General features: G+C 39.3%; 1 protein-coding gene across 1 annotated transcript in view; it reads right to left on the bottom strand.

Annotated features, from left to right (window-relative positions):
* LOC132889128 (MAM domain-containing glycosylphosphatidylinositol anchor protein 1) overlaps positions 1 to 17,787 on the bottom strand; it is a 700,848-nt gene that overhangs the window by 14,112 nt on the left and 668,949 nt on the right. Inside the window, exon 17 of the mRNA XM_060925323.1 lies at positions 1,246 to 1,351. Within this exon, the coding sequence (XP_060781306.1) occupies positions 1,246 to 1,351 (106 nt within the window). The remainder of the gene's footprint in view (positions 1 to 1,245; positions 1,352 to 17,787) is intronic.

Genomic DNA, 17,787 nt, shown 5'->3' on the forward strand with positions numbered 1-17,787 from the left:
TTTTCAAAGGGGGTGTACTCATTTATGCTGAGCACTATATCTTTCTCTCCCATCAGTACCAAGCCTTGTGATGTTCATTTGACGAACCAATAACAACCAAGTAGGACAAGTTTGAGGTCAATTTGATTTACTGTCCTTAAGTCTCCTATTAAATACCAGCTTTGGTTTGATTTATTTATACCCCTAAAAACAAAATCCTCTGTCACCTTTAACCTTACCTATACCTTTTAATTTTATTTAAGAAAAGGTATAGAAAAAGGCCTGTTGGAAAATTAATTAATTAATTTATTACTCAACAAATTATTTGTCTTAAGTGGCTGTGCTACATTGCCAATTTTACTGTGCTGATTAAAAAAAATCAATGTTCTATTCTTCATGTAAGAATTGTCAATTATTATAAAATATAAAAAGAGGAATACTAATAAACCATATATTTTATATGATTCTTTGTTATTTTTTCAAAGAAAAGCTGCATTTTACAAAAATCGCTCTGTGTACTGCAACTTTACTCCTTACCCATGCTAGATGCATATTGATACCACAGGGCTGTTCTTTATTTTTCATCCATCCATCCATCCATCCATTATCTGTAAGGCAAGCAGATAAGCTGGAGCCTATCCCAGCTAACTATGGGCGGGGGGGGGTACACCCTAGACAAGTCGCCATATCATCGCAGGGCTGACACATAGACACAGACAACCATTCACACTCTCATTCACAACTATGGTCAATTTAGAGCCACCAATTAGCCTAACCTGCATGCCTTTGGACTGTGGGGAAAACCGGAGCACCCGGAGGAAACCCACGCAGACACGGGGACAGCATGCAAACTCCACACAGAAAGGCCCTTGTCAGCCGCTGGGCTCGAACCCAGGACCTTCTTGCTGTGAGGCGACAGTGCTAACCACTACACCACCGTGCCGTCCCCTTAATGTTCAGAAGGTGTTAATTTTGTATAACAGCAGATCGGACAATAATTCCAGACACAAAATTTATTGTGATAAGGCTTATAAGTTAAATGTTATTATTTCCATAGTAACAACATACATAGGCATACATGCTACAGATGAAACAGATTACAACACATGTAAGAAACCATAGATTTGGTTCTTAAAAGGATTTTACAGTTCTGTCAGTGAATTTTCAGGTCTTTTGCAAGCCATGATGGAAATGTCAATGTAGATTATTCAAGCAATTGTAATTATACAAGTAATGCTTCAGCATTTCAGTGCCTGCAGTACCAACCTGTTTCGGGGAGCTTCTCTTGCTTGCACTTCCCTTTGGTGACGGAGACGTCATCAATGGCAATGTCGCCCTCAAACCCATCACCACGGATGCCCTCGAACACCACCTGGAAATAAAAATTAAAATGTTCCTGAGAGAATGGTTGAATCATTCTGGCCTCGCCAGCAAGTCTAAATAAATAAATAAATAAATAGAATAAATAAATACTGGTCTTTGTAAACATTAAGGCAAGACATGAGAGCTATTTTTGTAGTGACATTTTTTCTGAAAAAAAATGCATTTATGTGAATTAAGATTTCTCAAATTAAATATGCATGAAAAAAAGTTTATTGACTATAAACACACTCTTCAAAGAAAGTTTACAGAAGTTTGTTGAAATCATTTAATCACGAAAATGTCAGGTGTTTTTATTAAAATGTTTTGTTACAGGGCTGCCAGCAAAATTTTTCCGCACACCACGCAGTAAGTGGGAATTTTGTACTCAGTTTGATATTGACTTGTCCCCCTGCATTCTGGTGTTTTGTTTGTGGGGTGGGTCATCCAGCTGGAGATGGACAATGGGGGGGGGGGGGGGGATTTTGGATTTAGTAGATGTTCCTGCATTCTGGTGGATTTTTGGAGTGGCCTGCTGTGCCATACCTACATTCTTACAATTTGATACCATTGATCATTCCATTCTTCTGGATAGACTAGAAAATGTTGTGGGAGTTAAGGGAATGGCCCTCTCCTGGCTCAGGTCTTATCTAACTGATCGTTATCAGTATGTTGATATAAATGGTGATATTTCTAGACGTACCAAGGTAAAGTTTGGTGTTCCACAAGGTTCTGTCTTGGGTCCACTGCTTTTTTCTCTATATATGTTACCTCTGGGCGATATTATTCGTAAACATTGTATTAGTTTCCACTGTTATGCTGATGACACACAGCTGTATGTCTCTGCAAAACCTGATGAGAGACACGAGCTTAATAGAACTGAGGAATGTGTTAAGGACATTAGACACTGGATGCTTATTAATTTCCTTCTGCTTAACTCTGACAAGACTGAAGTACTTGTGCTAGGACCACATACAGCTAGAAGTAAGTTTTCTGATTACACAGTGACTCTGGATGGCCTTTCCGTTTCTTTACGTGCAGCAGTAAAAGACCTCGGAGTGATTATTGACCCCAGTCTTTCATTCAAAACTCACATTGATAACATCACCCGGATAGCTTTCTTTCATCTCAGAATTATTGCAAAGATAAGAAACTTAATGTCATTGCATGATGCAGAAAAACTAGTCCATGCTTTCGTTACCTCCAGGTTGGATTATTGTAATGCCTTACTGTCTGGATGTTCCAATAAGTGCATAAACAAACTCCAGTTAGTTCAAATTGCAGCAGCAAGAGTCCTTACTAGAACTAGAAAATATGACCACATCACGCCTGTCTTATCCACACTGCATTGGCTCCCAATCAAATTTCATATTGATTATAAAATACTACTATTGACCTTTAAAGCACTAAATGGTCTCGCACCACAGTACCTGAGTGAACTTCTGCTCCTCTATGACCCGCCACGCCTACTTAGATCAAAAGGTGCAGGCTATCTGCTGGTACCTCGTATAGTGAAGGCTACATCAGGGGGCAGAGCCTTTTCTTACAAAGCCCCACAGTTATGGAACAGCCTTCCAAGTAGTGTTCAGGAATCAGACACAGTCTCAGCATTTAAGTCTAGGCTGAAAACATATCTGTTTAGTCAAGTCTTTTGTTAATGGTGTTTATGAGGTAAAGGAGTAGATCTGGAGGGTCCTCAGACATAGAGTGTTTTGGTAAACTGGGATGTACGGATGCTGTCAGTCCCCACGCGCTTGCTCACTCGAGTTTGTTGACGGTGTAGTGGCTGGCTGCTTTATGTCCCGGGGCTCCCTCATGCCTGTGTTACCTTCTGGCTCTCTCCTTTTAGTTATGCTGTCATAGTTAGTTGCCAGAGTCCCTGCTTGTACTCGGTGCAATATGTATACTGCTCCTACTTATTCAGGTGACATTGGGCATACCTAACAACCTGTGTTTTCTTTCCCTCTCCCCCAACCCAAATCTGTCCCTCTAAGTTACATGGAGTCAACAGGAAATCTTTTGGTGGAGAGGGTGGAGACCTCGACTGGCTATCGTAGCCTGCAGGGAATCGGCCGTCAGACATTCTGTCGCATGTCCCAGACCCGGTGAAATGTAACTGAATTGTCTTGGCCAGCCCTAAGGGTCCCATCTGCATCTCATCATTGCTGAGGAGTGTGCTCCCATCACCCAATCAAGCATCCAGCCAGAGCAGGTCATGATATTTTTTACCATATTAACATGCCATTGTTGTGTTATGCCTGATGTAAAGACTCTCGTCTCTGCGAGTCTACCACACAGATTTAATACTTGTCATTTTTAGGGCATACCTAACAACCTGTGTTTTCTTTCTCTCTCTCTTCCCCCCCCCCAAATCTGTCCCTCTGAGTTACATGTTGATCCTGGGATTGAGATGCTGGTCTCTTCTACCCCTCGGACCTGCTTGATCCATCCTGGTGCCCTGTGTCTGGTCGGAGTTTTATCGCACCGCTCCTGTGAAGGTCGGCCCCATGAGGACAGTTGAGGGTTATACCTGTTAAAAATGTTAATATTATAGTCAGGCTGTCTGTTGTTGCCCAAATGAGGATGGGTTCCCTTTTGAGTCTGGTTCCTCTCGAGGTTTCTTCCTCATGTCGTCTGAGGGAGTTTTTCCTTGCCACCGTCGCCACAGGCTTGCTCATTGCGGATAGATTAGGGATAAAATTAGCTCATGTTTTAAGTCGTTCAAATTCTGTAAAGCTGCTTTGCGACAATGTTTATTGTTAAAAGTGCTATACAAATAAACTTGATTTGATTTACACACCCTGACTTGCCAGGCCTTCAGCTTGTGGCCAACAAAAGCACCAAGTTTTGGCTTAAAAGCCCCCACACTAGAAAAATACAGATGACTGCCAATGTTCCTGCAGCCCTATAAACCTGTGTTTCAGATTTAAAGGCAAGTTCATGTTTGAAATATTACATCAGCTAAGCCTAAACACCTTCAGAATTGAAACTAAATGTTACATTTTTAATAACTGTTGCAAAAATAAGATTATCCCTCACTGACTATTTATTATGCATTTAAGGGCTTTCCCCACCACTGGGTTCAGCAGAAGATTGGCATGGGGAAAAATATCAACAGCAAAAGAACAAATAAAATGCTTAAACAGTAAGCAAAATGTGCATGTGCTACAAGAAACATTAAAATGATTAAGTTTGAACAGTATTGAAACACAAAAAGCTGAACCTTGGCTATAGGTGGGAATGTGCACACAAAGTTGGGCTTAAAAATTTTGGTCATACTTAAATTAGCTATATTAATATATTTCTTATTAATTTATTTCTTATCTATGTTTCTTATTAGTAATAGAGCATTCATCAGGGCCTGTTATCTGACAAATATTCTCTACCTGTCTTGCCCTCTTTGAAACCCTGTCTCCTCAGTATATTGTTCTCTGTCTTTTTTTATTATTATTCACAACAAGTTCAAGTTCTTTGATATTACAGGTGAGCATGCTTTATTTACTTTAACTGAGCAATTACATACATCATAAATAATTAAAAATAAATACCCTGTAAATAAAAACAATAGGTATGGTGGCTAATGGCTCTTCTTGCATTTGTAATATTATCTCTTACTTGCTTTATTTTACAGCATTTCCAGTATGGCTTCAAATAAAGTCATAAAGTATGATAACATACAGTAAACAAACTAAAAATGCGCCTTAATAAACGTGTGCTAAGGGAGGTGCTCTCCCATGCTGCTTGTTGGGGAAGATAGAGGCTGTGGCACGGCAGTAGGCCTATAATGATTTAGCATGCCTAGTACACAGCTCTCGAAATGGCATTAAATATTCTCACAACACTTATAGGCTAAAACGATTAAGAAACTTTATACAAGTTCATAATTACGCCAGTAACGCCACACATCGGTGTACATATGTACAAACCTGTCTGAAACACCCGTCTTCAACTCGGATACCTTCTTCTCCCTCCTCTTCCTCTAAATTGACGGTAGGCAATTATCCAACTTCTGGCGAGTGCAGCATCATTAGATGCGCCACCTACCATAGGGGAGTGTGTACAGAAGGGAACACCTCTCTGCCTGTTTAGCCATGCGTAAGGCGTAATTGATCGATCGCAAGTGGTTGGCGCAACACAATGGGTAGCCTAGATCAGATAGATAAACTAGATTTTTTCTAGCGTGAGAAATTGGAGGTATGGCGTGTGAGCGTGTGAAGACAGTCAAATGTGTGTGTCTCACTGGCAGCCCAGTTTTCTATGCCATTTAACATAAAACCAATCATAAATCCAACAAATATCAACAAAAATCTTCTGTAATATCCTTCAAATTAGGGATACAAATTCATTTGTAAAAAGAGAGTTTGGTTATTTTGAACAAAGAAAAAATGATAAAATTTTGACAAAAAACAGATTTGAAAATGTGATTTCATGTATTTCCCCACTATTATATGTGGTTGATAGGATTTATAAATGAAATAGATAAATATATTAAAGTGATACGTAACCGATCAGGAAACTAAATTTTGTGAAAATAGGCAGAGTTTAGGCCTTCTTCGAAGTTGCAAAGTTTCAGCTAATGAAGAAGAAACCTTTGTCACTTGCACACTTCAAGCACAGTGAAATTCATCCTCTGCATTTAACCCATCTGACCTCTGCATTTAACCCATCTGAAGCAGTGAACACACGCACCCAGAGCAGTGGGCAGCCACACTAGAGCGCCCAGGGAGCAGTCAGGGGTTAAAGTACCTTGCTCAAGGGCACGTCAGCCCAAGGCCGCCCCACGTTAACCTAACTGCATGTCTTTGGACTGTGGGGGAAACCGGAGCACCCCCACGCAGACAACATGCAAACTCCACACAGAAAGGCCCCCGCCAGCCGCTGGGTTTGAACCCAGAGCTTTCTTGCTGAGAGGCGACTGTGCTAACCACTACACCACCGAGCCGCCCATGAATGTAATGCAGAGCAAATCTGTTATGGATGCAACTTATTCCCTTCGGACATAATGCGTACAATTGTACACATGAAGTTAGCATTTTTCTTTGTCTGAAGGGGTTATAAGATTGACATGGCTAAAATAATCATTTCTACCAATGGTGTCTGGTGTCCTTAGCTTTGTGTGCTCCTTTCACTTAAGTGTCTTTCACTCCTTCACCAGTTTCCTCCCCTCTTCTCGGACATACACAATGAACCCATTACGGCTCTTTACACAGAGCACACACACACACAGCCCTGGCTTTGACTGACAGCTTAATTATGCTCGCACTGAAGCTGCCTATACACACACCTAATCACACACACACACACACACAGGCCTAATTCGGCTCTGCGCTAAAACACTGCATTACTCACAAGCTGGATGCTCTTGCAAAACAAATGAATCAATAAAAAAGAAAGACAGCTTTGTACACTTTCTATTAACCCGAGACAGTTTATCAGTGGAATTACATCCTTTTGCTACTTAAAATCGTGTGGCGTTTTTAGTGCTGAGGAGATAGTGTGTGACATTATTAACAAGAACTGCAAAAACTCTTACGCCTTCCATTCTGTCAGATTATATTTCTCTATGCTTCTTAACTAGTATAAATAAAAAGGTTGAACCTATTTACTCTGAGCAGGATGGATTTATGTTTACGGGGATATGATTATGTCAATGCAAGCCAGAGATGAAATCCTCAGTATACCGGTTCAGCAAATTTCTGGGTCCAAATCTAGTACAAGCTCCACATAATTACCAGAATAAAAGCAACATTACAAGGAAAGATGCACTTATTTAAAACATTATAGCTAAAGAGAAAAAAGCCAAAAGTTAACAAATATAGGAGGCTTAAAGTTAATGATCAGAATAACAAGATAATAGTGTGGTAATTGAATCAATTCAATCCACTGCAACCCTGGCCAGGATAAAGGTGTGACTGAAAAAGGCTGAATGTTTTTTTTTTCATCCAGATTAAAATTTAGATGATCATCTATATCATAATCATCATAATCATGGGTGCAGACCCCCCCCCAATTTCTGAAAAACATGAATTGTCCCCCCCCCAATAAAAATCCCCTAAATTATTAAAAATTGTACAAACAAATGTATTTTCAGACAAATGATTCCCTGTGCAGTACTTTTTGAATGATGTGGCGAGCCTCTACGAAGTTGTGATTTATAGTTGCATGGTATGAGTTGCATACAGGCAAAAAAAAAAAAAATTCACTTTTGTGTCCCCCCCAATCCTGACATCGGATCTGCACCACTGATCATAATCAGTTAATATGCTTGGACTTCATCCTACTACATTTGTTTCCCCAAATTAGATGAACATTTTAATCAAAGAGCAAAATAATAGTACCTATGCAGAGATATAGAGAGTCAGTGAAGGAGGTTCGTGTATTTATGACATATTTGTATTCATGTGTGTAAGTGAACTGTCAGGCTCTTTGAGACTGTGCTTTTAAGAGCCCTTCATGCCAGACAGAGAAAAGAGAAACTGACAAGTGCAAGGTCAAGCCTCCTGATGAGAGAAAACTCCATAAACACTTTGACTTCTGATTTTCCCAGCCAGTCCAATTACACAGACACACCATATTATTCTGACCCTGAGCTTAACCCCTACCTAAGTCTCTTTGAACAGGATGATGTGAATAAATAAATGAGAAGAACATACAGTCAAGGAGAAGAAATCTCATGCTTCTGCTCCTACTCATGTCTGAGGTGGGCTAATTTGATTTTCATTGCTTGTATATCTGTGGCACTAAACCTAACCTTCTCGCTTTCTCTTCTCTGCACTAATTGGCTACTGGGCCACAGGAAAGTATGAGAGACAGGAACATGGGTGCAACGTCAAACACTTGAAATATAATGTCATCTGATGTTATAAGCCCTTTTTGTTTTCTGTCACTAAACACATACACACACAATTCTTAACCCTTCTGATCTGGGGTGGGTTTCCCAAAAGCCTCTTAACGCCAAGAGCCAGGAGAGAGTGAGTGTTCATTGTGCTGCTCACTCGAGCATTTAACAATGATCTTTGTGCTACATGCTTTTGGGAAACCCACCCGTTCAATAGTTTCTGTGAATATAATTTTTAAGAGTAGTTTTGTTCAACCTGAGCATCTTGTTCACCATAAAAATGTGAAATATATTTTAAATACATGCAATATAGGTTTAAAAAAAAAAGTAGATACATTTTTGGCATCTACGTCAGATTATTTGTGATTAAGGCTACGTTTACACTAGACCGTATCTGTCTCGTTTTCTTTGCGGATGCACTGTCCGTTTACATTAACCCCCCTGAAAAAGCGGGGAAACGGGAATCCGCCAGCGTCCACGTATTCAATCTAGATCGTATCAGCTCCGGTGCTGTGTAAACATTGAGAATACGCGAATACGCTGTGCTGAGCTCTAGCTGGCGTCTCATTGGACAACGTCACTGTGACATCCACCTTCCTGATTCGCTGGCGTTGGTCATGTGACGCGACTGCTGAAAAACGGCGCAGACTTCCGCCTTGTATCACCTTTCATTAAAGAGTATAAAAGTATGAAAATACTGCAAATACTGATGCAAATACTGCCCATTGTGTAGTTATGATTGTCTTTAGGCTTGCCATCCTTCCACTTGCAAGTAATAAGTGATATGCGCTGGGATCTCACACACAGCGGCTCAGTCCCGAATCGTGGCTTGTTCACTTCACTCGCGCGCTCTGTGAGCTGTGCAGGGCCGGAGTGCACACCCTCCAGAGGGCACTCGCTGTTCAGGGCGGAGTGATTTGGAGCGCAGGATGCCTGCGGAGCCGAGCGTATCCGCGTATTGGTGTTGCTGTGTGCACGGCTAACGGTTTTAGTGTAAACGCGAATCATTTTAAGAACATTAATCTGATGATCCGCTGATTCGACATAATGTAAACGTAGCCTAAGAAATGCCTTATTAAAGTGTTTTTGGATTTTATTTATTTATTTATTTATTTCCCCCCCCCATGGAACCAAGTGAAACTGTCTTTAAAAAAAAAAAAGAATAATAAGAATACACAGCATGCTATGAAGAAGCAAGAAGTGAGATAAGGGCTGATTTCTTTCCAGCCCAGAATGTCAATTCATGGACATCACAACCAGCCATTACTGATATAATACAACCCTGATTCCAAAAAAGTTGGGACAAAGTACAAATTGTAAATAAAAACGGAATGCAATGATGTGGAAGTTTCAAAATTTCATATTTTATTCAGAATAGAACGCAGATGACATATCAAATGTTTAAACAGAAAATGTATAATTTAAAGAGAAACATTAGGTGATTTTAAATTTCATGACAACACATCTCAAAAAAGTTGGGACAAGGTCATGTTTACCACTGTGAGACATCCCCTTTCCTCTTTACAACAGTCTGTAAACGTCTGGGGACTGAGGAGACAAGTTGCTCAAATTTAGGAATAGGAATGTTAACCCATTCTTGTCTAATGTAGGATTCTAGTTGCTCAACTGTCTTAGGTCCTTTTTGTCATATCTTCTGTTTTATGATGCGCCAAATGTTTTCTATGGGTGAAAGATATGGACTGCAAGCTGGCCAGTTCAGTACGCAGCCATGATGCTGTAATTGATGCAGTATGTGGTTTGGCATTGTCATGTTGGAAAATGCAAGGTCTTCCCTGAAAGAGACGTCGTCTGGATGGGAGCATATGTTGCTCTAGAACCTGGATATACCTTTCAGCATTGATGGTGTCTTTCCAGATGTGTAAGCTGCCCATGCCACACGCACTAATGCAACCCCATACCATCAGAGATGCAGGCTTCTGAACTGAGCACTGATAACAACTTGGGTCATCCTTCTCGTCTTTAGTCCGAATGACACGGCGTCCCTGATTTCTATAAAGAACTTCAAATTTTGATTCGTCTGACCACAGAACAGTTTTCTACTTTGCCACAGTCCATTTTAAACTAGCCTTGGCCCAGAGAAGACGTCTGCGCTTCTGGATCATGTTTAGATACGGCTTCTTCTTTGAACTATAGAGTTTTAGCTGGCAACGGCGGATGGCAGGGTGAATTGTGTTCACAGATAATGTTCTCTGGAAATATTCCTGAACCCATTTTGTGATTTCCAGTACAGAAGCATGCCTGTATGTGATGCAGTGCCGTCTAAGGGCCCGAAGATCACGGGCACCCAGTATGGTTTTCCGGCTTTGACCCTTACGCACAGAGATTCTTCCAGATTCTCTGAATCTTTTGATGATATTATGCACTGTAAATGATATGTTCAAACTCTTTGCAATTTTACACTGTTGAACTCCTTTCTGATATTGTTCCACTATTTGTCGGCGCAGAATTAGAGGGATTGGCGATCCTCTTCCCATCTTTACTTCTGAGAGCCGCTGCCACTCCAAGATGCTCTTGTTAATGACCTACTGCCAATTGACCTCATGAGTTGCAATTTGGTCCTCCAGCTGTTCCTTTTTTTGTACCTTTATCTTTTCCAGCCTCTCATTGCCCCTGTCTCAACTTTTTTGAGATGTGTTGCTGTGATGAAATTTCAAATGAGCCAATATTTGGCATGAAATTTCAAAATGTCTCACTTTCGACATTTGATATGTTGTCTATGTTCTATTGTGAATACAATATCAGTTTTTGAGATTTGTAAATTATTGCATTCTGTTTTTATTTACAATTTGTACTTTATTCCAACTTTTTTTGGAATCGGGGTTGTAATTCAGATTACTTTACTGTATATAAATGATCAACTACTGAAATAATGAGCCATATCGTGTTATACAGGGGATAAAATAAATTAAATAAAACCATCAGTTTGATTCAAAGAGAATATGGGGTCAATTGATATCAGCAGCTTAATGAGATATACACACACACACACACACACACACACTCACTGGGTATGAGCATTCGCGTACTCTGATTGGCTACTCTACTACTAGGATATCAGCTCATATACTGTGAGTAGAGAAAAAAAAGATAGCAGAGCGTGTTGCTGAACCAACCGAGGATGAAATAAACACTTTATTCGAAAATAAAACCCCCAAGAAATACAAAAAAAGTAACAAAAAATATGGAATAAAAGTAGTTGATGGTAAAAATGTATATTTTTCAAGAATCATTACTGTAGCATTTTTCACAAATTGCGACTGTCATTACTGTCTAAGCAGAATTTTTTTTTTTTGGACATTTTGTATAAAAGTGTTTATTTATTGAATTTGAAAAAAAAGCTATTTTTCTCAAAATCCAATGAATGTGGGTAGAATAAAACAGTTATTCCACTCAGTCTCGTCATATATGGCGCTAAGCGTCTCATCGGCTATCAGCTCAGGTACGACTAGATTTTGTGAAATAACTGTGAAATATTATATTTAACATTCGCATGAAAAAATTACGTTTATCTTCGAGTGGTGAATATATATATATATATATATATATATATATATATATATATATATATACACAGTATATTATGGCATGCCGTTCAGGAAATTAATCTTTGAATATATTGAATGAATCCCCGAATATATTGAATGAAACATTGAATATATGGAATGAATCCCCGAATATATTGAATGAAACTTTGAATATATTGAATGAATCCCCGAATATATTGAAACTTTGAATATATTGAATGAATCCCCGAATATATTGAATGAAACTTTGAATATATTGAATGAAACTCTGAATATATTGAATGAAACTTTGAATATATTGAATGAAACTCTGAATATATTGAATGAATCCCCGAATATATTGAATGAAACTCTGAATATATGGAATGAAACTTGGCTGACGTCATGACGGCACTGCCGCCGTCCTGCACCAAAAATGAGTCAGTCGGCTCGGGATTTGGTTGCGGCTATTTTAAACAATAAAGACATTGTTAACACTCTGGCGAATGCTTGTGGTTTTATTAGTGTTTACTTCTTGTATGTGCAACGAAGCTACGGTGACAGTCATTTCCCTTGTGGATCATATTTGTATAACGGTATTTTCTGTATATAAAACTAATTTGTAAATTTTGTTTGTCGAGTTTTACAGCGTTTCTCAATATACTCTAATACTCTCCTCTGAGTCAGAGTTTTTCTTGGGACCTGTTGTCTGTCTGCCGAGCTGTGGGAGCGGGGGCAGAATACAAAGTTTCATTCCATATATTCAGGGTTTCATTCCATATATTCAAAGTTTCATTCAGTATATTCAGGGATTCATTCAATATATTCGGGGATTCATTCCATATATTCAGAGTTCCATTCAATATATACAAAGTTTCATTCAATATATTCGGGGATTCATTCCATATATTCAAAGTTTCATTCAATATATTCGGGGATTCATTCCAGATATTCAAAGTTTCATTCAATATATTCGGGGATTCATTCCATTTATACAAAGTTTCATTCCATATATTCAAAGTTTCATTCAGTATATTCAGGGATTCATTCAATATATTCAAAGTTTCATTCCATATATTCAGAGTTTCATTCCATATATTCAAAGTTTCATTCAATATATTCGGGGATTCATTCCATATATTCAGAGTTTCATTCCATATATTCAAAGTTTCATTCAATATATTCGGGGATTCATTCAATATATTCAAAGATTAATTTCCTGAACGGCATGCCATAATTATATATATATATATATATATATATATATATATATATATATATATACACACACACACACACACACAATATATATATATATATATATATACACACACACACACATACATATATATACATACACACACATACATACACACACACACACACACACACACACCACGAGTGAGCGAAGCAAACGAGTGATATTTTTCAACACAAGAACATAAACTTCCTAACTTCACACCACTGTGTAATGTTCTTTATGGACACATCCACAAAAAAATGCAAGCTAATCACAAGAATTTTAATTTTGAACCGGTTTGCCATTTTGACAACACACATCTAGTCAGCGGGAAAACACTGGGAGTGACGTCATTGGAGTGAAATATTGGGAAATATGTCACTCAGATCCATGATGTATTTTGTATGAAAAATGGGAATTTTTCAACGCAAGAAAGTAACCTTCATATCTTCAAGCTAATGTATGATGTTCTTTTTATTACACAGACACAAAAGTACCCAAATTTATCAAAACAATTAATCAGTTTCCTTGCGAGTGACATAGAGATTTATGTCATGGTTTTGAATTTGCATGGCCCATATGTAGCATGTATGAAAAATACAAGTGCATATTTCCCAGTAAAACACTCATGTACATATAATGTTCTCCTACTGCTCTTGGACGGATTTATTTTGTCCTTAGCGCATACACACATGGAGCATAGCATGCGTTAGTGTTGTGTACCTCATTACAGAGCTTATTCACTCCATGTCCACACCTTCATAGCAGATTCTGAAAAATCAAGGTAAATGCTTGAAAGGCTGTGATTCTCAGCATTCAAGTACGCTTCATTGAATAGAAGTATACATGTTGCCATTTTTAATAAGATCGCTCGTGGGCTTGTGCAAGACAGAAAGAGAGACGTTAATTAGTGCATGTGGCTGCTGAAGGTTATGTGAGAGTTGTGGCAATGATGGAAGTCCCTTGTGTACTCTGACCATCACTGGAGTAATAAGAGAAGAGAAACCAAAAATAAAGACAGGATAAAGAAAATGAATGATTCGAATAGGAATTAATATGAGCAAGTGAGAAGGTGAAAAAGAGGTTAATGGACAAAGCATATATGAAAAGCAAACAGGGCTTGAGAGATGAAAAACAGCCAGCTGGACAAAAATATGAGGGTGAAGAGATGAAGAAATGAGAGATGAAGGTCAGCGTATTCTCCCCGAACACAATCATTAAGCTTGGCTAATTACCATGTATCCTTCACCACTCACACAACACAATTCATGAGTGCTTTCACTTTGGTTATGATCTGACTTCCCTTGATACCTCATAAAAAGTGTGGCCAAGAGACACATAGTAGAGAATTGTGGATAAAAGCAACAGGGATAGTCGCCAACATAAGAGGGTTTTGTGTCTTTTTTTTTAAATTTCTTATTCTATTCCAGGTGCATGGGAATAAGTTTTAAGTAGGGGAACTGCCAATTGCATTAAAAAGTGGCATAATTATCTAATTTAAAATGTGTGAGATTTGTGCAAAATATCTCGAAGGAATTTCTGCTTTAGACAAAGTGTCCGTGATTGGACAATCTATTGTTAAATACTCAATAAATATCAATGTCAAGTCAAGTTTATTTGTATAGCGCTTTTAACAATAAACATTGTCACAAAGCAGCTTTACAGAATTTGAACGACTTAAAACATGAGCTAATTTATCCCTAATCTATCCCCAATGAGCAAGCCTGTGGCGACAGTGGCAAGGAAAAACTCCCTCAGATGACATGAGGAAGAAACCTCGAGAGGAACCAGACTCAAAAGAGAACCCATCCTCATTTGGGCAACAACAGACAGCCTGACTATAATATTAACAGTTTTAACATGAGGACAGTTTCGTTGATGTTATAACTCTTCATTGATGAAAACTTGAGTGCAAAACTGTTCATGATAACTGCAGTCCTAAAGTTAGCAAGACAACTGTAGTCCTCAGCCATAAAAGCATTACTGTAAGAGTCCAGAGCATCCTCCAGGTATAACCCTCAACTGTCCTCATGGAGCCGTCCTTCACAGGAGCGGTGCGATAAAACTCCGACCAGACACAGGGCACCAGGATGGATCAAGCAGGTCCGAGGGGCAGAAGAGGCCAGCATCTCAATCCCAGGACCAACATGTAACTCAGAGGGACAGATTGCGGGGGGGGGGGGGGGGGGGGGGGGGAGAGAAAGAAAGAAAACACATGTTGTTAGGTATGCCCTAAGAATGACAAGTATTAAATCTGTGTGGTAGGCTCACAGAGACGAGTGTCTTTACATCAGGCATAACACACAACAATGGCATGTTAATATGGTAAAATATATATCATGACCCACTCTGGCTGGAAGCTTGATTGGGTGATGGGAGCACATTCCTCAGCAATGATGAGATGCAGATGGGACCCTTAGGGCTAGCCAAGACAATTCAGTTACATTTCACCAGGTCTGGGACATGCGACAGAAAGTCTGAAGGCCAATTCCCTGCAGGCTTCGATAGCCAGTCGAGGTCTCCACCCTCTCCACCAAAAGATTTCCTGTTGACTCCATGTAACTCAGAGGGACAGATTTGGGGTGGGGGAGGGGAGGGAAAGAAAACACAGGTTGTTAGGTATGCCCAATGTCACCTGAATAAGTAGGAGCAGTATACATATTGCACCGAGTACAAGCAGGGACTCCGGCAACTAACTATGACAGCATAACTAAAAGGAGAGAGCCAGAAGGTAACACAGGCATGAGGGAGCCCCAGGACATAAAGCAGCCAGCCACTACACCGTCAACAAACTTGAGTGAGCAAGCGAGTGGGGACTGACAACATCCATACATCCCAGTTTACCAAAACACTCTATGTCTGAGGACCCTCTAGATCTACACCTTTACCTCATAAACACCATTAACAAAAGGCTTGACTAAACAGATATGTTTTCAGCCTAGACTTAAATGTTGAGACTGTGTCTGATTCCCGAACATTACTTGGAAGGCTGTTCCATAACTGTGGGGCTTTGTAAGAAAAGGCTCTGCCTCCTGATGTAGCTTTCACTATACGAGGTACCAGCAGATAGCCTGCACCTTTTGATCTAAGTAGGCATGGCGGGTCATAGAGGAGCAGAAGTTCACTCAGGTACTGTGGTGCGAGACCATTTAGTGCTTTAACCTCCTAAGGCCCAAGCTGTTTTTTTACATGCATTTTTTATTTCTCTTTGCTATTTGGGCTTATTAGAACCTGATTAGAATAAAAACTAAGCATCATCTTTTGATAAGATGTACTTTTAGAGAAAAAGTATGTCCACATATGTGGATTCTTGTTCCGAATTTCTAAAAAGTGCTGTCCACGCATGTGACCGTTAAGCCCTAGGAGGTTAAAGGTCAATAGTAGGATTTTATAATCAATACGAAATTTGATTGGGAGCCAATGCAGTGTGGATAAGACAGGCGTGATGTGGTCATATTTTCTAGTTCTAGTAAGGACTCTTGCTGCTGCATTTTGAACTAACTGGAGCTTATTTATGCACTTATTGGAACATCCAGACAGTAAGGCATTACAGTAATCCAACCTGGAGGTAATGAAAGCATGGACTAGTTTTTCTGCGTCATGCAATGACATTAAATTTCTTATCTTTGCAATATTTCTGAGATGAAAGAAAGCTATCTGGGTGATGTTATCAATGTGAGTTTCGAATGAAAGACTGGGGTCAATAATCACTCCGAGGTCTTTTACTGCTGCATGTGAAGAAACAGAAAGGCCATCCAGAGTCACTGTGTAATCAGAAAACTTACTTCTAGCTGTATGTGGTCCTAGCACAAGTACTTCAGTCTTGTCAGAGTTAAGCAGAAGGAAATTAATAAGCATCCAGTGTCTAATGTCCTTAACACATTCCTCAATTCTATTAAGCTGGTGTCTCTCATCAGATTTTGCAGAGACATACAACTGTGTGTCATCAGCATAACAGTGGAAACTAATACAATGTTTACGAATAATATCACCCAGAGGTAACATATAGAGAAAAAAGCAGTGGACCCAAGACAGAACCTTGTGGAACACCAAACTTTACCTCAGTATGTCTAGAAATATCACCATTTATATCAACATACTGAAAACAATCAGTTAGATAAGACCTGAGCCAGGAGAGGGCCATTCCCTTAACTCCCACATTTTCTAGTCTATCCAGAAGAATGGAATGATCAGTGGTATCAAATGCTGCACTAAGGTCAAGCAACACAAGTAGCAAGACACAGCCCTGATCAGACGCCAACAGTAGGTCGTTTACTACTTTAACCAGTGCTGTCTCTGTGCTATGATGAGGTCTAAATCCTGACTGATACATTTCATGGATGTTATTCCTATGTAAATATGAGCATAACTGCTGTGCCACAGCTTTTTCAAGGATCTTGGAGATAAAGGGGAGGTTTGATATTGGCCGATAATTGGACAGCTGACAGGGATCAACGTCAGGTTTTTTAATCAGGGGGTTGATAACTGCTAGTTTAAAGGATTTGGGTACATAGCCAATCGTAAGAGAAGAATTTATTATTTTTAGAAGCGGTTCAATTTGTAAATCCAACATGACTCTTCAACATGATGTATCTACCCACTGTTTTAACCAAATTTATGTTTTGACTTTTTAAAATAATCATTGCGCCTATGATGATGTGCTTTTTCCATCATTATCAGTCACATCACGTCTGAAGCCAAAACTTTATTCTGCCTCGAAATCCATCCCAAAGCCAATAAAATGTATGCTTCCATAATCTTAATGTTTTGTCCCATCCAGGCTTTTCAAATCACACTATGTTAATTAAAGCAGTATCAGGTATAACACTTCAAGGGCCTTGCATTTA

This window comes from Neoarius graeffei, chromosome 7 (genome assembly GCF_027579695.1).
Source record: "Neoarius graeffei isolate fNeoGra1 chromosome 7, fNeoGra1.pri, whole genome shotgun sequence".
Taxonomy (NCBI): Eukaryota; Metazoa; Chordata; class Actinopteri; order Siluriformes; family Ariidae; genus Neoarius; species Neoarius graeffei.